The following is a 25,370-nucleotide window of genomic DNA, read 5'->3' as shown; positions in this document are numbered from 1 at the left end:
TGTATGTAAATACAAACTCCTCCGCCCTTCGCTTTACCAGAATCACTGTTTCTATCAGAGCAATAAATTACTCGATTTATCAGCTCTACTGCCGCATCCGGTACTGCTGAATGTAGCCAAGTTTCTGTAATAATTACCACACAGCTCTCACGAAGAAGCTTGCTTGCCGCCACCAGCAACTGTAATTCGTCGATTTTATGGACGAGAGATCTGATGTTGGTGAGCAAGGCGCTTGGTAGTGCTGGTCTGATGGGTCTTTTTCTAAGCCAGGTTAACAGACCAGCTCTGCAACCATGCTTTTGCTTTCGCTCTTTTCTCTTTCACTTCTTTCGGCATTTCCCCCTCCCGACGACAATCCATAGAGATCCTGGAGGTCTTGCTATGCACTTTGGTATACAGTGGGACCTTTGGAACTCTCTAGTTATCTCTATTTTTCTTGCGAGCTTGATGTTTACCAGTTCTGTGCGTGAGTAGGTAAAGTATTGGGAGCTCAGAGCCACAGCGTATGAACGCGCCGCTATCTTGGAATGGCATTGGCATGATAATAGTGCATTACTGATGGGTTTATCCTGAACTGTCCGCTCACCATTCTATTTTATTAGGGTTTTTTGTGATACTTCCCCTACATTATTGCATAGTTGTTGTTGTCTGGAGGGACACTCTTGTACTATACTATAATAAAAGCAGGTAAAGGGGAACTCCCAGAACGTTTGTGATATTGAATGTTTCAGGATTTCAGCAGGAAGCAACAGGACATGCTGTAATGGGAAATGAAGCACAATGTCCACCCCAAAACCTTTGCGGATAGAAACAGTAGGTAGAGCATGAGACTCTTCATCTCAGGGCCATGGGTTTGAGCCCTACATTGGGCAAAGAGGAGGTTGGACTAGATGAGCCTTGTGGTGTAGTGGTTAAGAGCGGTAGACTCGTAATCTGGGGAACCGGGTTCGCGTCTCCACTCCCCCACATGCAGCTGCTGGGTGACCTTGGGCTAGTCACACTTCTCTGAAGTCTCTCAGCCCCACTCACCTCACAGAGTGTTTGTTGTGGGGGAGGAAGGGAAAGAAAGAATGTTAGCCGCTTTGAGACTCCTTCGGGTAGTGAAAAGCGGGATATCAAATCCAAACTCTTCTCTACAATTCTATGACTCTATTAGAAAAAGAAAACATCACGAACACAAATCATAATGAATGCACAATAAAAATGATGTCTGGAAGCCCCCTCAGGTGGTTTTTGTATATTGCAGAATTCCCCCAACCCCTACACACACACACACACACACACCTTCGCCAAAGCGAGCACACACACACACACAACTCTTCTGTATTGGAATTAACTTGCATAAATCACAACAAGGATATATCTGCACCGGGAAGTCACTTCCAGTTTTCATTATGTGGAAAACAGCCTTTAGGTTGGAAACATTATGATGCAGTTAATGGACAATGGCCTTGCAAACCTTTTGAATGTTCCTTTTTCAGAGCTGTAATGGCTTTTCCCCAGTAGCATCTGAAGCCTGGTACAGCCTTCCTCTATCTATTCATTTATTTTCAAGTGTTCTATCTGTGTTTCTGATACTGCAGTGCCCAGCAGACAAAAGGGGCTGTCTTTCCCCTTTCTCTGCAGCCCACAAAAGCAATAGTACCGCTGTCTAATGTCAGGGCTTCTGTTTTAACCCTTCCCCCTTTCAACGCACAAGGGAGCCATATCGCTACATAACAAGGCACTGTAAATTAGCTTCCAAGTAAAATGATGGGATTGTCAGAGATGATGACCCACATTTTGATGAGCTATGCAGTTCCCTCATTTGTGATCTGCATCCACCATGCCTTTTATTCTGCAATCCGGCGTACATTTTACTGGAAGTAAGTCCATTGAATGCAGTGAGTTATTTCTGAATAAACAGGCAGAGGAGTGTGCTGGAAGGCATTGGCCATCCCTTTTTAGGGCAGGGGTATGGAACCTGTTGCATCTCCTGATGTTGGTTACAACTCCCATCTTCCTTGATCACTGTCCATGGTGGTAGAGCTATTGGGAGTTAGATTCCAACAACATCTGGAGGATGGAAGTTTATCCACTCCTGGACCATAAATCTTGTTGCATTCGTCAGAAAGGAGCAACCGTTGTCTAAGATGTGGGATTGATTCACGCAAAATGTGATCCCAATAAGGATAGTGAGAAACTTGCACTACTCTTCAGCTTTTAGTATCATCCTCCACAGTCACTCAAAATACACTCAAAGCCCTTGTTAGATCATAGAATCACAGAACTGTAGAGTTGGAAGGGACCACAAGGGTTATCTAGTCCAATGCGGGAATTTTTTTGCCCAACGTGGGCCTCAAACCTGTGACCCTGAAATTAATAGCCTCATGCTCTACCAACCGAGCTATCCTACATTTCCGAGCACAATTCAAAGTGTTGGTGCTGACCTTTAAAGCCCTAAACCAGTGTTCCCCAACCTTGGGCCTCCAGCTGTTTTTCGCCTACAACTCCCATCATCCCTGACCACTGGCCTTGCTAGCTAGGGATGATGGGAGCTGTAGTCCAAAAACAGCTGGAGGTCCAAGGTTGGGGAACACTGCCCTAAACGGCCTCAGCCCAGTATACCTGAAGTGTCTTCTGCCCAGACACTGAGGTCCAGCGCCGAGGGCCTTCTGGCGGTTCCCTCACTGCGAGAAATGAGGTTACAGGGAACCAGGCAGAAGGCCTTCTCGGTAGCGGCGCCTGCCCTGTGGAATGCCCTCCAATCAGATGTCAAAGAGATAAACAACTACCTGACGTTTAGAAAACATCTGAAGGCAGCCCTGTTTAGGGAACTTTTTAATGTGTGACATTTTAATGTATTTTAATCTTTGTTGGAAGCCGCCCAGAGTGGCTGGGGAAACCCAGCCAGATGGGCGGGGTACAAATAAATTACCACCACCACCACCACCACTACTACTACAGATGTTGTGTTACATTGCACAGTGGCACGCCTAAGTTACAGTGATCTGCTAGCACATAACAAATGCTTGTGTTGACAAAATCCTAGCAAAATCTGCTGTATATTTTGAAAAGTGGTTTGTCCAGCCATCTATCCACCTGTTCTCTATAGGTTGAGACGCCTCTTGAGACATCATTGCCAAACTTGGCCCGAGGGTTCAGAAGATGGGGTGGCAGTTTTCTTCAATGTTGGGGATTATGCTCATCCATAAATATATGTAAAAGGGCAGAGTGGGCAGATCCAAACTCAACACGCTAAAAAATATGGTCACAAAAAGAGGCCACAAACATACTTAATAACCCGGCAGAATAAGGGCCAAAAGAATGGGTAGATTAAAATGGTTTTGGCCAGCATTTAGAAACAGACAGGGATGGTGACAGCTGTGTCTCCCTGGTCAGAGCGTTCCACAAACGGAGCCACCACTGAGAAGGCCCATTCTTGTGTCGCCAGCTGCAGCACCTCCCTCAGAGGGGGCATACAAAGAAGGGCCTCAGATGACAAATGCAAGGTCTGAGTTCGGTTCATGTGGGATAGGTGTTCTTTGAGGTAATCCTGTTCTGAACTGCATAAGGCTTTATAGATCTTAAAGACTTTTTCTAGGGTAGGGGCTATAACTCAGTGGTAGACCACACACTTTGCCTATAGGATGTGTCAGGTTCAACTCCTGGCATCTCCTCTCCCCCCGCCCTTTCAAAAACTGGTAGGGTAACAGGTGATGTGCAATATGGCTATTGCTACTAATCAGAGGACACAGTACTGAGATATATGGACAAATGGTTTGACTTTGTATAAGGTGACATCACTGGATAGTGTAATTATCATCTTCTACCAATAGGTGGGGACCCAGGTGGCGCTGTGGGTTAAACCACAGAGTCTAGGGCTTGCTGATCAGAAGGTCGGCAGTTCGAATCCCTGCCACGGGGTGAGCTCCCGTTGCTCGGTCCCAGCTCCTGCCCACCTAGCAGTTCGAAAGCACATCAAAGTGCAAGTAGATAAATAGGGACCGCTCCAGCGGGAAGGTAAACGGCGTTTCCGTGCGCTGCTCTGGTTCGCCAGAAGCGGCTTTGTCATGCTGGCCACATGACCGGGGAGCTGTCTGTGGACAAACGCCGGCTCCCTTGGCCTATAGAGCGAGATGAGTGCCGCAACCCCAGAGTCGGACACGACTGGACCTGATGGTCAGGGGTCCCTTTACCTTTTTTTTTACCAATAGGTGGGGATGCAGGTGGCGCTGTGGGTCAAACCACAGAGCCTAGGGCTTGTTGATCAGAAGGTTGGTGGTTCGAATCCCCGTGACGGGGTGAGCTCCCTTTACTCGGTCCCTGCTCCTGCCAACCTAGCAGTTCGAAAGCATGTCAAAGTGCAAGTAGATAAATAGGTATCGCTCCAGTGGGAAGGTAAACGGTGTTTCCGTGCGCTGCTCTGGTTCGCCAGAAGCAGCTTAGTCATGCTGGCCACCCCAGTTTCCCCCTCCCCAAAGCCTCCCTTACTAGGCTAACCCCGGGCCGGACTGATCTCCAAGTTGAGGTCGATGCACCTTTGGGCCTCCCTGTTTTCCTGCTTCAGCTTGTCCTCCAAGCGGGACAGTTTCTGCTCCAGCGAGGATGCCGCCATTTTCCCCTCCTCCCCCGGAGCCGCCGCCACTGCCGCCACCACACAGCCAGAATACACAAACACCGCAGTGCACATGTGCCAGAAGTACCAACCAGGCCGCCATATCCTCCTCCTCCTCCTCCCACCGCAAAGGCTTGGCTCCACTTTTGCCCGCTGTGCTTCTTTTGCCTTGCGGCTTTTCCTCACTTTACATATGCACAAGGGCACTAATGCACTGCCTGAGCTCAGTATCAACACGGCCGCGCCATCAGTAATATTTTAGACGTTCTCCTCGCCAGTACTAGTGCATCTCGGGCGGGGCAGGTTTAGGAGGCTGGCGGGCCAGATTCGGCCCGCGGACTGTAGTTTGAGGACCCCTGGTGTACACTGTACAAACATCTCACCCCCCAAAAAAAACACCAAACCCTTTTATTTTGAAATAATCACCCTTATGTTTAAAATGAGATTGAAAACCAAAAATGGACTGGAGTTTTTCAAAGTGTACCCAAGAACAAATGAAATCCTAATAATAATGTATAGGGTCATTACTAGATAGGCATATGAATATTTAAATAGTGATGTAGAGGAGAGGAAGGAGTGTTTGATAAATATTTCCGTTCTCATTTGGAAAGAGGGAGAATAATGCATTCATAATGCCATATAATGATGATTAACTACTTTGTGATCCAGCCGTAATTAGGGAGGGTACTTAATGGTGCCCGCTAAGAAACATTTTCAGTCAGTATATCTCGCACTGAAGAGTTCTCAAAAGAACTTCCTTAGGAAGGATCTGGTCTACTGACATTAATCATGCAGTATGGAAGAAATTAGCTAGGAGGATGGACCCAAGTAATTATGCTCCAATTAGCTCTGTATTGATCCAAGGGCAATTAGTTGAATGACTCAGGCTGCAATCCTGAACACTCTTACAAGGGAGTAAGCTTGTCCTCCTATAGGTGAAATAAGTAAAAATTACAGATATACAACTAAAATAATCAAGAGTTGCTTTCTCCTTAAGGTAAATTATGGTCCCCTGGGTAGCAGTCATTGCTGCAGTGGATGGACTAGGAAGCTGGGTTCATTCTATCAGTTCCACTGAAAGGCAGTGCTGTCAAGTATCCCGTTTCCCCCGGGATTCTCCCTTATTTCAAGCAGTTTCCCGCTGCTCTCCCTTATTTTTTATTTCCCTTAAATTTCCTGTTTTTAATGGAAGCAGCTCCTCCCCTGCTGGCCAGGGACTGGGTGGAAAAACCTCACCTACTTGGAGAGAAAAGTCTCAGTCCTCAAAGCAAGTGGGAGCCGTTTCCCGTGCTTACAGGGGGTTGTATTCCTCCCCCTGCATCAGCCCCCCTATCTGTTGCCGCCGAGCCCCTCAGCTGGCCAATAGGGTTAGCTGGCGGGCGGAGCCTGGCTGCCTTTGAGCAGCTGCTGCTTCCTGTCCTGTTTTGATGGGATCAGACAAGAAGACGATGGGGCTCCATCGCGCGGAGCACATGGCTGCCCTCCTCTTTGCTGGCTGCCCTCCTCTTTGCTCCGCTCCGAGCCAGAGCCCACTTGGAGTTTACATTGCTGCTCCGCCCACTTTTGCTTCTAGCTCCGCCCACCACTGACATGTGACTTTCCCCGGGATAAGTGAGACTGCTGATCCCTTATTTTCAAATCCGAAACTTGACAGCTATGCTGAAAGGCCAGTTCCATCCAGCCTCCTTGATGGGATAACCCAGTTGGTAGAGCATGAGACTCTTGATCTCAGGCTTGTGGGTTTGAGCCCCACATTGGGAGAGGATTAATTGTCATCTGGTAGCTACAATTCAGGCTGTCTCCTGGGAAGGAGTCATTACAGGGGTTGCAGTCAGGTATGGGGCCACTGACTCTCCTCTTAACTGCTGCTACCTTATTTCTTTTATGACCAAAACAGTTTGAGGAAGACTCTGCTGTGTTTTCCTGAGCAGCGACAGCCAGGCTGGAAACCTGAGAAGGAGCTTTTCTCAGAAAGGCTGAGAATGGATGACCAGAGGAGAGCAAATAAATGCTGTATTGTGATTTATGGCAGCAGTATTTCTCACATAGTCTTTGAATGCCAGAGGCAGCCCCTTTGCATTGTATATGAAGAGTGACTATCTTGAAATCATTACAGTTAACACTGGGAACTGTTATTGGAAATATCTAATGGTGCAATGGCTTGATGTAACCTTTTTTATGATGTTTCTTCAGGTTGCTGTAGATTGTAATCAATGCTCCAGTTTCATTAATAACAGTGAATCTAGGTTGGATTCAAGACAACAAAAGAAAATCCCCAAGTAAATAAATAAGTGAAAGGCTTGAGAGAATGGATAGCCCTTGAGTCCTTTTTAGAAAAAGTTGTCTAAGAAACTAACAGTGCAATCCAACTACATGTACTCAGAAATACATCCTACTGGTAAATACTGATGAGTGTAGGATTGCAGCCTAACTAACCAGCCAACCATTATGAGACCAAGTAGTTATTCAAGGTAGTATATGCCCATCTGGATGAAAATACAAGCTTTATCTTCATTCCAAGGTGTTTCTTGCAAACCTCAAATTCTCCACCTAATTTCACCATAATGATTATGTTTACGTCAAGTCATTGCATCACCATATAAATACTGTTTGTGGATATTGTTTGTAGTACTTTCATGTCCATTCTGACAATCGTGCTGTGGGTTTAATAATGTTTTCATTCAGGAGGAGGGCAATGGTTTTAATTACCGGTAAGGATTACTACATGAAAATTTCATAACACTTTGTTTAGCAAAGTAGTTAGAAGTGGAAATGAAATCTTTTAATAATAATTGTGTGTGTGTGTGTGTGTGTGTGTGTGTGTGTATACTTTAATTTCTCAAGAGAGCTAGGCACACAGGTCTAACCAAAGCAAACAACGAGTGTGATATAGGCACAGCAATCCAAACTATATGGATCCAGTATGTTTAGTGGCTGCCAACAATACGCTGGTGTAAAAAACTGCTGCATCCAAACGCAGCTCAGTGTTGACTGATAGGGACAACAGCCAGCAGAAAGTGCCTGAGCTCAGTGGAGGACCAAATATTTGCAGCATCTCCAATGCCACCGGACACATTGCCCACCCACTGCTTCACCCCAACCCCCACACCTCACGTTTTGTGCCAACAGCAACAATTGATCTAGTCTTGCTGCCAACACTACTACTCTTTTTTCCAATTTTTTATTGATTTTGACAATTTTAATCACATTACATATCAGTTAAATTTTTCATCCTCCCCCCCTCCCACTGAGGGAAGCAATTATCCAAACCCCTCTCTCACAGGAGCTAATATTAAACATTTCAAATTTAACAAATCTAACATACAAAAAAAGTCATTGCTTAGGTCTGGCCCTTTTCCTTGGGCCAAACATTCTTCCTTTCCTCAATTTCATTGTTGATCCCCCACCCCCCGTTGAATTCATTATCCAACCTCTTTACCAGTTTTCCAAATCATGGTCAAATCTATTTTTACCTAATCACAATATTTTTTTCCTTATCTTTTTGGACATAATCTTACAAAATCAAACTTATCTCCTAATAAATTATACCCAACCTCAGATCTTAAATACTTCTGAAACTTTCTTGTACCCTTCTCAAGTTCTCCTCTACTTAAACTAATTTTTATCACCCTTCCCTCCCTCCGGCCTCAAATTTTTTGGCTAATAATTCTTAACATTTCACCATTACTCCAGCATCCAAATCCGTCCGTCTTAACCATATAAAGAGAAAGATAGCAGAAACATATCCTTATTAACCCACTCCAACCCTCACAAAAACCTGAGCCCAAAAGTTAAGCCGTGCTCTCTTCTGTTTTCATCCTGTCTTTTGCAAAGTAATCTTCCATATGTCCTTCTCATAACTGAGTGCATACCAAACTGGTTGCATCTCTTTTCTTTTCTTTTGCAATATGAAGTTTCCTTTGTCAATTCCATCTTCGTCCTCTTCTTCTTTTTGAAGCATTTCTTTTATATCAACATCCACACTGCCCCTTCCTTTTTTGTTTAACAGAGAGTCTCTGGCTGGTTTTTCCTCTTCCACTTTCTCCTCCCCTGTTGCTCCTGGGACTGGTCTTGTCACTTCCATACTTTCCACATTTATATCCAATCTTAAGTTCTCCAAAATCAAATTTGAAACTCTCACAGACTGTTCCATCTGTTTCATATTCTGTACCATCTGTTGCAAAAGCTCCAAAGTCTTTTCCTGAAAGTCCGCAGACCATTTTCCCTTTGTCATATTCAAGGTCAAAAAATAACTTTATAATCCAAACAATTCTATTAAGCTGTGACATCCGCGGCCATTTTGCCTTTGTTTCTTGCCAAACCTTTCAAGACCTCCGGGAAGAAAGAGTAATGCTTTTTCAAACTCAAATTTCACTCTAAATAAATCCAAAATCACCCCCCTTTTATTGTGGCAACAATTTCAGAAGTTTTCCTTATTTTTTACACTTTGACAGCCGCCTCGGATACAATGTTGCACTGTTCCTCCTGTTTCAACTGTCAGGGACCAATCTCCGTTATTTTAAGTCCCTTCCCGTGCCGAATTGTCTTAAAGCCTTTATAATAAATTGCTATTCACAAAGTCCAAATGAAGTCCAAATTCTGGAGAAATTGAGCGCTCATTTCTGTCAGCAGCCACAACTTCTCACTGCAAGGGTAGTGCTTGATCCACAACACCCGTGCCTTCTACTCCGCTCGCTCTTGGCAGCCCTTATTAGGGCTTTCCGGAGAGCAAGGGAGGCTTGCTGCGTGTCCGCCGGATCCCACATCTCCAGGACACCCTTCCTGGAGTTTTTCTGGGGGGCCGTAGCGCAGTTACGGCTCCCCCTTCCCCCACAGCGACGGAGAGACCTCGGAGCCAAGGTTTCTCCCGACTGTCTAGAATGGCGTCCAACCAGAAGTCCCCACTGCCAACACTACTACTTGAGGGGGAACTCTCAGCATCGGATGGTGGTCTGCCGCCCTCCACCAAGGGTACCACCTTCTCCACTCTCTCTTTATAAATAAATAAATAAATAAATAAATAATTTTCATTAATTTTCAATTAAAAACATCCCAAATTGGTAACAAATCCAATCCAATCCAATCACAATACAAACAGATAAGACCAAATTACATTCCAAATTAAAGAACATTTCAGAGGGGATTCCCATGTTCTGGATGTCTGGAGAAATTGTCTCACATATTTTCTCCCTCCTTTCTTCGCTGTTGTTATGCCAGTTTCCAAATTCCGATCTTAACCTCTCAAAATTTATACAGGTATTTATATTCAGACTGCAGTGGCAGTGCCCCCAACTGTGTGAAATCCTAAGTGGGACTCTGACGATCGCCGGATGCAGATCTCTGCTTCGAATGTCTTTCTCTAGTCAGCCTGCAATGGAATGATATGATGCCATTAATGTCTATATTGCTAACTCTGATGCTCTGCTCTGTACTGACAAGTGAAGAAGACTGCTCATTGTGTAAGGGCTGAGCAGAGTGCCTTTTAAATTTTACGGAGCCAACTTTTATATTCGAGGAATGTTGGCGATGGAAGGACAGCTGGCAGCCTCGTGGTGCCTCACCTGTTTGGGAGTGAAACCTAAGGAAATGGTATGAGTGCTAGCATCAATTCCTCACTGGTATGACAGCTGTTCCCCATAGTGCCCCACTTTGGAGGGCATAACCTGATTTGGATGCATTGCTCAAAAGAGTTGGAAGAAACAAGTGCAAATACATTTCCATCTTCTTAAATAAAAAAAAAAGCTGTGGTTTTAAAGCACAGTACCATCTTCACTTGTTAGTACGGAACGGAGCATCAGAGTTAAGACATTAATGGAGGCGCAACAGTTTATCTTGAATTTACTGCTGCAATAAATGATTGCTGCTTGAAAGTGAGTCGACATTGCAGTTACCCTGAGGTTACGGTATGTTCTTTAATCTAAAGATACCGCAATTGCAACACAGAATGCTGGCAGCCAGGTGCTTTTGGAAGTCAAGTATATTGACTATATTACATCCATATTATTCCAGTTGCATTGGCAGCTACCTATTACTTTCCCAGCTCAATTTAAAGTGTTTATTTTGACTGTTCCTCTCTTGCTTTGCATGCCAGGTTATTTAAAAGACCATGTGAGCTGGGCCCTGAAATGGGCTTGGGAGCATCTACTCTGTGGCCTGCCCTCAGGATATTCCAGCTTCGCCAAAGCAAGGGGCCTTTTCAGTAGTGTTTGCACATCTTTGGAACCAGATCCTTTGTGCTTACCTTTAAACTGACCTTAAAACGCTTTTCGATTAACCTAGGATTTTATAGACGTTAGCTGCCACCATTTTTATGAAGTCAGCTTCGAATGATTTCAATGATGATTTTTATTACTGTCACATGCTATTTTTTACTCTAAACTTCTGCAAAACACCATATTTTGTTTTATTAAAAATGATGTTTGAGAGGAAATAAAATTAATTTGAGAGGAAATGTGAACCCCCCACTGCAAAAGCATTTTAAAAATACAAATAAAAACTCCCCAAACCATAGAAAGCACCTGACAAACTAAGACCCTAGTCCACAAAAAACCAACGCCTTACTTAACAGTGTCGGCCCAAGATATTTTGGTGCCTGAGGCAAACTACAAAATTGCAGCCTCCGTCCACTCTCCCTGCCAGTGAAGAAGTGCTGGGTGAAACAGGAGCAAAGGGGGAATAATATCTAGCTGGTCTGCCTAAAATCATTTTGTGATAAATTTAGCTATTTCTTTGTTTGTGTATCAAACAAAACAGATGTAATCTGAGATTTGGGGCTATAAGGAATATGAATCTTTTTAAATTCAATCTACATAGTGTTTATTGTTCTAAGGAAGGGGTTGGATAGTTTATACAGCAGTATATTCTAGAAACTTAAAACATTTCTGTGTGCAGCAACTGTTCACTGCAAACGGCTGGGTCCTTGAGGAGCAGCCTCTGGCTGTGGAAACAAAAAAGTTGAAACAAGAGAAGTTGCTTCACAAATAGTTTTTGTTGATTGTCGAGTGCAGCAAAAAAAAAACACAAACCTGCTAGCACAACTTGCCAAAGCTCAGCAGATGCGGTTTCAAACTGGATGTCGAGATTCCTGCAGGGTTGGACTAGATGACCCTGGGGTCCCCCAACTCTACAATTCTATGATCCTTTGTGACATACATTTGGGATCTGCCACCCCACATGGAGGCGGCCAATTCACATTGCCTCATGGTTGAGCCGGCCCTGCGCTGTAATAAATTGTGCCAGCCCTAAACATTCCTGGATAGCTCTTTGGTTAGAGCGGGTGCTGATTTAACACCAAGGCAGCAGGTTCAATCCTTGTGTGTGCCACCTGCATATTCCTGCATTGCCGGGGGTTGGACTAGATGACCCACAGGATCTCTTCTAACTTTACAATCAGGGCGACACCTCTCACACAGGTGAGGTTTTGCAGGACGGTTTGACCTGCCTAGGTGGCTGATGGGCCAGGCCCAGGACCAAGATCCCAACGTTAAGCAGGGGGAGGAGCCAGAAGGGGAGGTGGGCGGAGCCACCGCTTGCGGGTTCCTATTGTATTGCCCGCTTTCCTAAACAGAGGGTCAGCGGATAATACAGTGGACAATTTGGGCAGGGGGCGGGGCCGCGCACGCGCGGCGCGTGCCGGGGCAGCCTATAACTGTCGGGGGCCGCCGCGTTCGAACTTTCACCCTGACGCTGACGGCTCAACGCGGAAGCGCGATGGCGGCGGCAGAAGGGCCGGCAGGCGGCAAGAGCGGCGCTTCTCCGTCGGCTGCGCACCGGAGGCTGCGGATCCTCTCGGGTCACCTGAGGAGCGGGCCGCCGGAGGCGCACCTGTCCGCTGCCCAGTGCCGAGGGCGGGCGGCGCCGGCGCCGGCTCGCCCTCAGCCGAGCACCTTCCCCAAGAGGCGGTAAGCGGGTGTGGCGGCGGGGGAAGCCTGGGCGAGGGCGGTTCCTTCCCCCCCCCTTCGCGCTCCCCGGTGGGACGCGAGCTGGACGGGGGGCAAGGCCTCGCTCCGCCGCCCCTCGCGGAAAGGGCCCGAACCCGGTGCTTTCTTTGCAAGAAGAAGGGGACGGAGAGGCAGGAAAAAGCCGTTGCCGCTTTCCGCTATTCCCCCCCTCCCCACCCTTTGGCCTCATTTAATTCGAAAAGATACTGCCTTGGGGCAGCTTTTGCCGGTCCCGTTTAGGGCTGGGGCTCCCAACATCTTCAAGCACCGTAGGAGTCCTAGGAGCCCAGGACCCTCCGCCCCCCAATAAATATTTGAGCGGGCCTCACACACACACACACACCCAAAATGTTGATGGGCATTGCCGTTCAAGTGATGTGCATGTGCCACATCGATTATGTAGAGTGAGGCTTACTTGCTCCTGCTCCCCAATATTTTATTGAAGTTGGCACCCCTTGTCCAGTCCAATGGTCAGCGGCCCAAGATGATGGGAGTTGGGAACCCAAAGCTACTGGCTACCCAAAGCTAAGTTGGGGGAAGGCTCCCTTTGTGTGTTCTGGTGATATAAAAGGCAATGAAGTAAACAAATGAATAAAAGTAGCGCCTCATTTTCTGGGGGACCTGACGACGGATGGGTTTGTTGTGGGGAATAACTTCGGCAGATAGGTGTGTCCGACATTAGTAGATTATTCATGTTTTACATGTTCCGAAGTGAGGCTCATTGTATACAGCGAGGGAGTACTTTAATCAAAGCCCAAAGCACTAACTTCTTAAATTTGGCATCTTACCACTGATTTGGGATCTATGCATTTGTTCACCTAACCAGAAAGAATTGCTGCCCTTCTGTTCCTTGGTTACTTTTTGTTCTCTTCATGGACATCAGTTGCAGGATGTCTGACTGCTGGTTAGTTCCCAGAAATACACTTTTTGATAGCAAGTGAACCTGGTGCTTTGAATAGAAGAGAGCATGTGGTGCTTCATAACATGGTTGGACTAGATGACCCTTGGGATCCCTTCCAACTCGACAATTTTGATTCTGTTATTCTAAGTTAACACTCTCTCCAGTAAGGAATTTCTTTCTACAACCTTAGTCTGCAATCCTACATGCTTATTTGGGAGTCAGCCGCATTTGATCCGTCAGGTCTTTCTGGATAAGGCTGGTGCTATTGAGGTTATAAACTTGTAGCCCAACTGGTTCATGCCATTTAGTTTTAAAAAGTTTTTTCCCTCTAACTCACATGGTTTTATATTTATATGAAGCTGCAATTATTAGGAGTTTGGGGGCACACTCAAGTCTCATTTCTCCATAACATCTGAATTAGGAGTTCATATGTAGGCCCTGGACCAGTGCCTGGGTTATTAAATCTAGCAGACAGGGTCTGATTGGTTGGGTCCAGAGCAGGGTTTAAAGCTTTATTACTTGAGGGGAGTAGTCTCTGATGTCTTGAAAAGGGTGTGTGTATGGCTTCTCCTAAAGAAACCGACTTTGAACACCTTAGACTGGGACAACTGTTGACCAGTAACAAATACACCCTTTTGGAGGATGGTGGGGCAGCTGCAAGCATGTTTTGATAGCAGATTATTTAAATCTATTCTAATCCGGGTTCAGTTCTGGCCATGGGACTGAGTTGCCCTTGGTCTTCCTAATGGATGATATTTGCAGGGAGTGGGACGGGGGATGTGAGCTTGATCCTGCTTCTTGATCTCTTTGGCTTTTGAGAAAATTGATCATGGTATCTCAAGAATGGGAATTTGGAGCACTGTGTTACAATGATTTTGGTTCTACTTCTGGGACTAAGAGTGGGACTGGGAAAGTACTGGTACTTTTCAGGCTTCTGGAGGTTACGTTATGAGGTGCTGCAAGGCACTATCTTAACTCCATTGTTGTTCAGCACCTATATGAAGCTGCCAGGAGTGATCATTAGGAGTTTGGAAACAAGGTACCAGCAGCATGTTGATGACAGTGAGTTCTGTTTCTCCATAACATTTGACTTGGGAGAGAGCATTGGAATCTGCCTGAAAACAGTTGCAAGATGGTTAAGGAAATCAAGCTGCATTTGAATCCAGGCAGGATAGAGGCACTGTGGGCAAGTGGTTTCTGTGCCTGAGAAGTTGCTGTGAGCTTCAGGTGCCATGTCCAAATAGAGAACTTGTACATCTGTCCCCACTAAGGTATGAACTCTATATAATGATACAGCTTGTGCATTATACTGCAGGGAACACACACCCACCCACCCACACACACCCACCTTCCTGTGTTGGACAAGAAACACAAAAGTTGAGTGTGCAAGTAAGTTGATGGCATGTTCAAAATAGCTCAGATTCAGTTTCCCCCTTTTCTGTTACATGAAAGTCTTGAAAACCAAGTTAGTTAAATAGGAGTTATGTGGGGGTGGGTTGTTTGCAGTGTATATATCTATGAACCTGTAGAGAATAAATCCATTTATGATAGCATTTATTTAACTTAACAGTGCATTTGGTATTTCATATTTCCATTATCAAAGGTTATACTAATATTTCACTACAGTAGTGACATCTTGATTAGTAGCTGCTGCTAGGTTAGACCCAGAGTTCCTTGTCTGAATGCTTGAAATTTAGTATTCCTAATTAATACTTGACAGACCACCATAGAACATGAACAGGATGGGGTACAACAGCCAGATAGTAAAATCTCCTGTCTGTTTAAATTTTGGTGAACAAGCAGGGCAATGTGACTGAAACATTTACAAGGTTGGGTGGTAACTCTTTATCCTACATAATATTCTTAATTAAAATTGCATACAGTATGCATAAGATTTTCCCCCAAGGAAATAGTGCATTTTTGTGGGGCGTTCATTGGAAAAGCAGTGCAAGGAGAGTGGTTTAACATCCTTCCCACAGTGCCATGATCCAGATCTGGATTGGATTCTCCTTCAGCTGCTATTTGCTGAAATTCAAAGCAGTGGAACGTCCACTTATGAATCTCAAGCATCTTGTCTTGTTTGGCTTTAAGAAACTTGTCGACTTTATCTAGATTTACTCTCAGTGCATAGTGCCAACAGCTCCCTCCCCCCCCCCATACCTTTTCTTAAGAAATCAACCTTTTATTTAGGTAAGGATATTCAGGCTGTGAGGCAAATGGTTACAAAACAAAATGTGAATTACTTTGCTTGTTAAAGGAGTTTCCTGGTGGGCGGTAGGAATTCATGGAATGTGTCAAGAGAAGAATAGGGTAGGTGCATTGTGAAAGGACTGGGATAAAGTGAACAGAAAAATTATACCTTAAATGACAGTAAAGCTTGGTATACAATGATATGCATGATCATTAAGTATTATGTGTCCTGCTAACATATTATCACATGATCTCTTTAACCCCCGCTTTGCCCCTGGAAGACTTACTATCTAAATGCTACTGACTGTATCCTCGATCATGAGAAGCCAGTTGCCCAAGAGAGATCAGCCTGTAGGCAATGAAGTCATTAGCAGTTTTTGACTCCTACTTGTTCCTATGATTAAGTAAGCTTTTACAAGACAGCATTGATGGGCTGAGGTTGTTCCTGAGGCTGCAGGTAGTGCAGCTCAAGACCAGCTTAGTTGCCCTGCCTTAACCTTTATATACCCAGTAGCTCACTGCATCTTGCAGGAGCGTTTCTCAAAAGCTTGCTCTACAGTAAGAGAGCTATGCCTCTTCTGTGGAGTGGCACTCCAGTTGAAACAAACTGAGTTTGTTCCTGGTATAAGCTTTCGTGTACATGCACACTTCTTCAGAATGCACTTTTATTTTGGAAACAAAGACACTCTTGTTCCGATAAGCTATTCCAACTGGATGAATAGGTTTCTGCATAGGTGTCCATTCTGTATTTCTTGTAAATTCATCTTTCGTTAGTTTTGTGCTGTTCTGTTACTGTTTTTAATGCATTTGGGACATCACCTTGGGCATATGTGAAAGTGAGAAATAAGAACAACAATGTTCTTAAACACACACTTCTTTTTTCTGCAGCTGGAGGTTGCCTGGTGGAGAAGGAGAAACTATTGGCATTCCAAAGGGGTGGAGGGAAATTCTCAGCTGGTGGATCAGTTCCAGAACCAAGCCAACCTCTGTGGGCTGTTAGACTATACCTACACTGTTGACAAGCCTTTTACCATCCAAAGAGGAAGCAGAGACATATCTCTGATCTTAGTGCTGTGGTTCATAGCACTAAGATCAATGTCTGTTCTTAGTTCAGGAAAACCAGATCTCCATGCCTTATGTCTTATGATGCCAGGCGACAGACAGGTGTGTATGATTTGCTTTTCTTCTGCTTACTACCAACAGGGACATAAAGCAGGAAATTTCAGCAGCACCAGGCATGGCATGCAAGAGGACTGGTATCTTCTATTGTTGTGTTTCTACATTCACATGCCTCTGTCAGGGGTCCTGCTTGCTGTAACTGCTGAGGCCAGGAAAGTACCCCAGACTCTCACTGAGACTCCATAGCTGCTGGCTGTTGTTTTTTTGGTCTCCCATTACACGTTTGGCAAATGAGTTGTCATACTAAATCATACTCAAACCCATTGGAAGAAATGATCCTACGATAGTCATGACAGTTTTAAGTCCACTGATTTCAGTGCATCTACTCAGATTATCACATGGTTGGCAAGATCCATTCCTTGTCTCCCTTAATTTATATTACAAGTGAAACCTCAGACTGGGTGTTTAGTATTTTTGAATGTCTCTTAGTTTCAAAGTCTCCCTTAAATGGCTGTAGATTCTGTTGCAGATCTTTAAAAAAGAAAAAATGTTCTGCTGCATATATTTTGTTTGGGTGATATTAGAGGTCCACTAAGTTTGGATGGGCTTGGTACTCTGTGATTGTTTCTAGTAGCCAAATTTTTGGTGCTGTATGGAAGCAAAATTCATACTGTCTTAGCCATGTAGTTTCACATTTCAAGCCACACATTCATCAGTAAGACAGAGGATTAGGAATAGAAAACAATAAGATGAAAATTTTTCAGATTTGGAGAATCTTTTAGCTGTTTGAAAAAACTTTATTCGGTATATATCAAGAGCACGTTTCTTTCTTCATTATCAGCTCCTTAATGGCATCTCCTCTTAAGCCAACTCAGGTCATATTTCAAATGAACATTTTAACCAACAAGAGAGAGTCTCAGTAGTGATTTAAAGGAGTTTCAAAAATAATTGAAGAAAGGAGGATTTGCTGGTCTTTGCCCTAGGGACTGACCTCCAGGGTTATTGTGGTGGTTGGCAAGGTTATGTTTCTTCGGTTCCCCTGTCACTCATCCATGTTCCTCAAAGATTTATTGGCCGCACAGCAGGGAGTAATCCTTCCAGAACATTTGGAGGTTAATTCCTGTTATCTTTTCCCCTCAGATATAGTAAGATACAGTAGCCATCACTAATCGCCACTTAATTATCTCTGCCAAGAGTCTTGACAGAGACGACTAACCGGGCATGAGGTCTTTCTGGAAGTCCCGAAACCCACTAGTTTTCTGTGGTTGTAAGTTGTTTACAGTTTAAGTTTTTGATATTGTCTTAAGTGTTGTAACCTGCCCTGGGACATTAGGGAAAAGAGTGAGATGATGTCAAAATTATTATTATAAGGTGCAACCCAAGATAAGAAAAGGGCACACCTAGCTACTTTAAAAGAATTGAGATTCAAGGATGCTGTGGTTGCTAAGAACCAGCATGGTTTCTCAAAAACAAGTCATGCAAGATGAATCTCTTTCCTTCTCTCTCTGGATAAAGCTACAAGCTTGGTGGATCATGGGAATGCTGTGGATGTTGTGTACCTTGCTTTCAGTAAGACTTTTGACAAAGTTCCCCATGATATTCATAGTCCGGTCAATATACAAAATGACCTGGGCAAAATTGCAACATAAACGCTATTAATGGCATTTTTATGAGAATTGGGTGTAGAATAACATATAAAAAATTAGACAAAATTAAATGACAGGAACACTGTGAAATCGTGATTTCAAAATGGCCGACCTGCTGTATCAATTGTATTGTATTTCGATTAGTTTTCTAAACTTAATTGTGTGTATCCGATGTTTTTTAATTGTTGTTACCAAAAGTCAGGGAAAATAATACAAAGTTGTCATTGATCTAGTTATTAGGCTACATAATTTCTGTATTTAAATGTTTGCTAAAAACAACAAAGTGAAAGCAATGGTACATTGAAACAAGGTCACAATAAGGCGCTTGAACCAGAACTTTTATTATGTATTACAAATAACGAAAGCAGACATCAGTCATCCATATCATCTTCTATATCAGAACAATGTTCAATCAACAACACATTTTCACAACCAATGGTCTGGCACTGACCACAAGCTGTTGAACATGGAAAACTATTTTTTTTGCACGTGCAACGGAATGTACAACAACCAGTGCTGCAGTTACAGTGGATAACTTTCAAAAGACTTTCAGGTGCAGGGGCCATGTCTGACATCACAGGGTGAAGCTGGTTTTCCTCCTTTATCATCCAACCCCAGTCATTAGGTCGTAAACCCTCTTTGTGGCATGACCATTCCATTATCTGGTAATATGATCGAAAACTATGGAATTTTGTTGCAGATGTAGTTGGTGGTAGACGTTCTGGTGCAACGAAAGTGTTTGCTGATGTTACTTTGTCCACTAGTATGCGATGTCATAATGTTCCAAGGGTATCATCAACTTTTCCACCAAAAAGTATAACCATCGCCTTCTGACCAGCATCTTCTATATTGGATATGTAACTGATCTTTCAAACAAAATGCCGATGCTAATTCACGAAGTCGATTATCTGCGATAAGTTTGTTGAAACATTTGCCTTTTCCTATCCCAAATATTCTGGATGTGCTGTCACAGCAATACAAGCAATAATATCAAATGTGTGGTTTGGATTTTTTCCTTGTTTATCACTACGAAAATACAAATTAAATTCCGTTTGATGGTTAGCATGGTACAGGAGTAGAATCAATAAATCGGAATCTTCTCCAATCACAGTAGTAGTTTGGAACTGAGGTGATGCCCCAGCTGCCTTCACAAGTTCAACATCAGCATCTCCTTCACCTAGTACAACAGTGCATCCTTGTCTCTTCAAATGTTCAGCTATGAGAAGAATGATTCGCTGTTTGTTACTTTCATTGGAAAGAAATTTGTCTTGTTTTAATATGAATTTAGTTTGCGGAGAGAAGTGTACTTCAGAGCTAGAGAACATAGATTTCCGACATTTGTGAGTCATATCTTTAATCGATGGGATGTTTTCATAGCTGTCAAAGACAATAATAGCTTTCCCATAATGACGAGTTGTAAAATTCGCATAAGAACATGCTATGTCATCTTACCTGTTGTCTTTGTCCATGGAGCATAGACAGCATCTTAAAAAGCAGAGACATCACCTTGCCGACAAAGGTCCGTATAGTTAAAGCTATGGTTTCCCCAGTAGTAATGTATGGAAGTGAGAGCTGGACCATAAAGAAGGCTGATCGCCAAAGAATTGATGCTTTTGGTGCTGGAGGAGACTCTTGAGAGTCCCATGGACTGCAAGAAGATCAAACCTATCCATCCTTAAAGAAAACAGCCCTGAGTGCTCACTGGAAGGACAGATCCTGAAGTTGAGGCTCCAGTACTTTGGCCACCTCATGAGAAGAGAAGACTCCCTGGAAAAGACCCTGATGTTGGGAAAGATGGAGGGCACAAGGAGAAGGGGACGACAGAGGACCAGATGGTTGGACAGTGTTCTCACAGCTACCAACATGAGTCTGACCAAACTGCGGGAGGCAGTGGAGGATAGGGGTGCCTGGCGTGCTCTGGTCCATGGGGTCACAAAGAGTCGGACACAACTGAATGACTGAACAACAACAAATGTCATCATACGTTTCATGCCTTTTCCATTTAAGGCAATGCAGCAGCGGACCACCATCTAACACGAATTGATCACTTCTTGGAACGTATTCGGTACTACAATTATTCTGTTTCTGCATCACATATTTTTTGATAACATGTACTATCTGTGGCTTGTCAGCCTTCCTGGGTATAGAGCATGATTTGAACAATGAAGGTGGGCATGAGCACAATTCATACAGCAGCACTTCTTCAAAATTTAGTTCGCGTGTGTTAACAATGTCCAATAGCCTTTGAAACAGCAATGCTGGGTCAATCGTTCTTTCATCATCTCCAGGAATTTTCAGTGCAGCAGAGAACGCTAATGTTTTAACTTTGTCAGAACGCTTACATTTATATGCAAAAACTTCTTGGTCAATAAGTTTAGCTACAATGACCTTACCAACTTCTTGCAATTCATGCACATTAACATTTGCCAAATCTGTAGTTACACCTGTTACAATATTACGCAGACTTGACTCGGGTGCAACTTGCTCAATACCAGTTGTGAATCACTTTTGTCTCTAATCAGCCTTGCACTAGATAGTTCCTTGTGTTGTTCAATTGATGAATATGACACATTGGTAAACTCCTGCATAGCTAGATTATACCCTGACGATACAGGCAATGATAAAGACCAAACTGCTCTCTGAACGCCAGTCAATCCACTTCCTCTGGTCAAACCCCCTGTAGTTTTAAGAGAGCGCATCAGACATTGTTCGATTACTAAGTCAGAACCCAATCCTGCCCAGTACCGTTCACTTCTGCGTATCACATGAAATCCTTTTTCAAACATTGCAGAAACAGTCGCATTTGTTGTTGGCAACAGAATTATATTCTGCAAATATAGGTATGCTGATTTCAAGTAATTATGGTGACCCGCAGCTGCGAAAATGGGTAGACACTGATGTATGGCATCAATATGCATTTTCCATGAACCAGTTCTATCTGCTGTGATGAGTTTTCTAGCAAGATCAACCATATTTTGATACTTAAGCCATAGTTTACTTGTTGCTGAGTTTGCTTTCAGTTCGCTCTTCTTTGCATCCAATGCACAGCTTGTGTGTATCATAGTCTGTGAAGAATCCACTTCTTCTATCGTTTTGTTACAGGACACTAGTGAATCATACAGTGCAGAAGCTTATTTTAAGACCTGGGGGAATTCTGAATGATCTTCAATTATCTGCGACGTTATTTCAGCACTTAAGCATGAATCGGGAATCAAATGTCCACGAAAAGCTCTTGATACTGATTTCCCATTTAACATATGCACTACTGTATTTTCCCCATAAATCTCTTCTAGGATTTCTTTAAGGCCCAATCCTGCCATGAGTGTACCAATGGCCCCAAGAAGATTCATGAAAGTATGAAAGGAACCAAGCAATAGAATGATGTGCTTGAGAGCACTACCATCACATGATGAATGAACTATTTGTGATGCTTTCCAAAAGAGTGGCTGATCAAATGTTATGATAGTTGGTATATTGTGCTTAAGAGCTAAATCTCGTAGGTATGTTAAGGTAGACAGGATGCAAGTCATTTCAGTGGGCTTCATATCAATGATAGGTAGGAAAAGTACTGATGATTTCTCAACTTTCTGGTTGTTTTGGTTATTATGTATTAAGTGCATCATTCCAGACCAGCCAGGCATTGGTTGTTCAAAGTTCCTTGACAGTTTCCACAGCAGATCTACTTTGACATTTGTGGGATAGATATCAGGCAATATTTTAAACTTAATGCCTCTGAGAGTACTGGATGCAAATCGATATTCATGAATGTTGATAGATGCAGCAGCTTTTAAGTCACAGCTCAATATATTCTTTCTTGCAATACAACGAGAAAAGGTTTTTGCTGGGGTTATTGCTGCTATCATCCCCATACCATGGAATGTGTTCTCACCAACAGTGTAAGAATATTGTGATCAATATTGTCCGCAGCTAGAAGAACGTGACTGTTTTCAACATTTTCTAATATATCAACAATTAAAAAACATAGGATACAAACAATTAAGTTTAGAAAACTAATCGAAATACAATACAATTGATACAGCAGGTCGGCCATTTTGAAATCACGATTTCACAGTGTTCCTGTCATTTAATTTTGTCTAATTTTTAATATGTTATTCTACACCCAATTCTCATAAAAATGCCATTAATAACGTTTATGTTGCAATTTTGCCCAGGTTCCAGCCTTTTTTTCTGTAGTTTGCCCGGACTATCACTCTTAGGTGGATTTGTAGCTGGTTGACTGACCAAACCAAAAGAGTGTTCACTAACTGTTCCTTGTCATCCTGGAAAAAAGTGGCAAGCGGAGAGCCGCAAGATTCTGTCCTGGGCCTGTTGTTGTTCAGCATTTTGTAAAGAACTTGGACAAAGGAATTGAGGAGATGCTCATCAGATTTGCAGATGACACCAAACTGGAGCTGCAGACAGAATCGGGGTTCAATATGACCATAACAGATTGGAGAACTGGGCCCAAATTAACAAAATGAAACTCAATAGGGACAAATGTATGGCTGTATACTTAGGCAGGAAGAAACAGCTACACAGATATAAGATGGGGGGGACCCCTGGCTTACTAGCAGTACATGTGAAAAGGATCTAGGGGACCTAGTAGACACAAGCTTAACATGAGTCAAAAGTGTGATGCAGCAGCAAAACAAATAAAAAAGCTAATGCTAAGCTGCATCAGCAGAAGTCTAATGTTCAGATCAAGGGAAGTAATAGTACCACTCTATTCTGCCTGGCGTGCTCTGGTCCATGGGGTCACGAAGAGTCAGAAATGACTAAACATCAACAAATTCTGCCTTGGTCAGACCACACCTGGAGTACTGTGTCTAGTTCTGGACACCACAATTTAAGGACATTGAGAAGCTGGAATGTGTGCAGAAGAAAGTGACCAAGATGATCAAGAGAAACTGCAAACTTATGAACAGTATAAACTCAGATATATCAGGTGGCAAATGGTTCCTTAAACCATTTGGAAGTCGCCAAAATGGAATGTCTAGTTGCCATTTTGGGGCCAGGTGGCTTGAAAGTTGTATTTTTCAGCACAACTTCTTGATTCTTGATTTGCTCTGATTGTGCAGATAAAATATCACAAATAAAATTCTACAGGATGTGTTGTTAGCATGTGAAAACAGGCAAGTTCCAAGGATGCCCAGGCATGCACCTCCACATGGTGGAGACATCAGGTGCCATTCTGGCACCCGAGCAACTTCACTTGGTTGCAAGTGGCCGATAGCCAGGTGCAAAATGCCTCCGGTGAATTTCAAGTGCTGCTTATGAGGAATGGTTGAGGGAATTGGGAATGTTTAGCCTGCAAGAGAGGAGATTAGATAGCCATCTTCAAGTATCTAAAGGGCTGTCACATAGAAGATGGAGCAAGCTTGTTTTCTTCTGCTCTGGATGGTAGGACCTGAACCAATGGCTGCAAGATGCAAGAGAGATGCTTCCAACTAAGCATCAGGAATGACTTTCTGATAGTAAGGGCTGTTCAACAGCAGAATAGACTCCCTCAGGAGGTTGTGAATCCCCTTCCTTGGAGGTTTTTAAGCTGAGGTTGGATGGCCATCTGTCATGGTTGCTTTAGTTCAGATTCCTGCATTGCAGGGCTTGGACTAGATGACCCTTGAGGACCCTTGCAGCTCTACAACTCTGATTCTTCTTCTTCTTCTTTTTCTTCTTCTGCTACTACAGGTGAAACAAAAAAATAGAATATCGTGCAAAAGTTCATTTATTTCAGTAATTCAACTTAAAAGATGAGACTAATATATGAGATAGACTCATGACATGCAAAGTGAGATATGTCAAGCCTTCATTTATTATAATTGTGATGATTATGGCGTACAGCTGATGAAAACCCCAAATTCACAATCTTAGAAAATTAGAATATTAAATGAAATCAACAAAACAAGGATTGCAAATAGAACAATATTGGACTTCTGAAAAGTAGAAGCATGCATATGTACCGGTACTCAGTACTTGGTTTGGGCCCCTTTTGCATCAATTACTGCAGCGTGGCATGGATGCTATCAGCCTGTGGCAATGCTGAGGTGTTACAGAAGACCAGGATGCTTCAATAGCAGCCTTCAGCTCTTCTGCATTGCTCGGTCTCATGTCTCTCATCTTTCTCTTGGCAATGCCCCATAGATTCTCTATGGGGTTCAGGTCAGACGAGTTTGCTGGCCAATCAAGCACAGTAATCCCATGGGCATTGAACCAGGTTTTGGTACTTTTGGCAGTGTGGGCAGGTGCCAAGTCCTGCTGGAAAATGAAGTCAGCATCCCCATAAAGCTCATCTGCAGAATGAGGCATGAAGTGCTCCAAAATCTCCTGGTAGATGGCTGCGTTGACCCTGGACTTAATGAAGCACAGTGGACCAACACCAGCAGCTGACATGGCTCCCCAAAACAACACAGACTGTGGAAACTTCACACTGGACTTCAAGCATCTGGCATTGTGTGCCTCCCCATTCTTCCTCCAGACTCTGGGTCCTTGGTTTCCAAATGAGATGCAAAAGTTGCTCTCATCAGAGAAGAGGACTTGGGACCACTGAGCAACAGACCAGTTCTTTTTTTCTTTAGCCCAGGTAAGACGCTTCTGACATTGTTTCTTGATCAGGAGTTGCTTAACAAGAGGAATACGACATTTGAAGCCCACCTCCAGGATCCGTCTGTGTGTGTTGGCTCTTGATGCACTAACTCCAGCCTCAGTCCACTCCTTGTGAAAGTCCCCAAACGTTTGAATGGTCTTTTCCTGACAATCCTCTCCAGGCTGCAGTCATCCCTGCTGCTTGTGCACCTTTTTCTTCCACACTTTCCCCTTCTGCATAACTTTCCATTAATGTGCTTTGATACAGCACTTTGGGAACAACCAACTTCTTCTGCAATTACCTTTTGAGGCTTTCCCTCCTTATGGAGGGTCTCAAAGATGGTTTTCTGCACAACTGTCAGGTCAGCAGTCTTTCCCATGATTGTGATTCCTAC

General features: G+C 43.6%; 1 protein-coding gene across 2 annotated transcripts in view; it reads left to right on the top strand.

Moving 5' to 3' along the window:
• The first annotated feature begins 12,276 nt into the window (after positions 1 to 12,276).
• AGPS (alkylglycerone phosphate synthase) overlaps positions 12,277 to 25,370 on the top strand; it is a 48,462-nt gene continuing 35,368 nt past the window's right edge. Inside the window, exon 1 of one of the 2 annotated variants that reach the window (XM_033167490.1) lies at positions 12,277 to 12,498. In XM_033167490.1, the coding sequence (XP_033023381.1) occupies positions 12,308 to 12,498 (191 nt within the window). In that variant the 5' untranslated portion in view covers positions 12,277 to 12,307. The remainder of the gene's footprint in view (positions 12,499 to 25,370) is intronic. The other variant, XM_033167481.1, reaches the window with a different exon arrangement.

Source organism: Lacerta agilis, chromosome 1 (genome assembly GCF_009819535.1).
Source record: "Lacerta agilis isolate rLacAgi1 chromosome 1, rLacAgi1.pri, whole genome shotgun sequence".
In the NCBI taxonomy this organism is placed as follows: domain Eukaryota; kingdom Metazoa; phylum Chordata; class Lepidosauria; order Squamata; family Lacertidae; genus Lacerta; species Lacerta agilis.
Note: the sequence above shows the minus strand (reverse complement) of the source record. Positions and strands in the feature narration are given on the sequence as shown.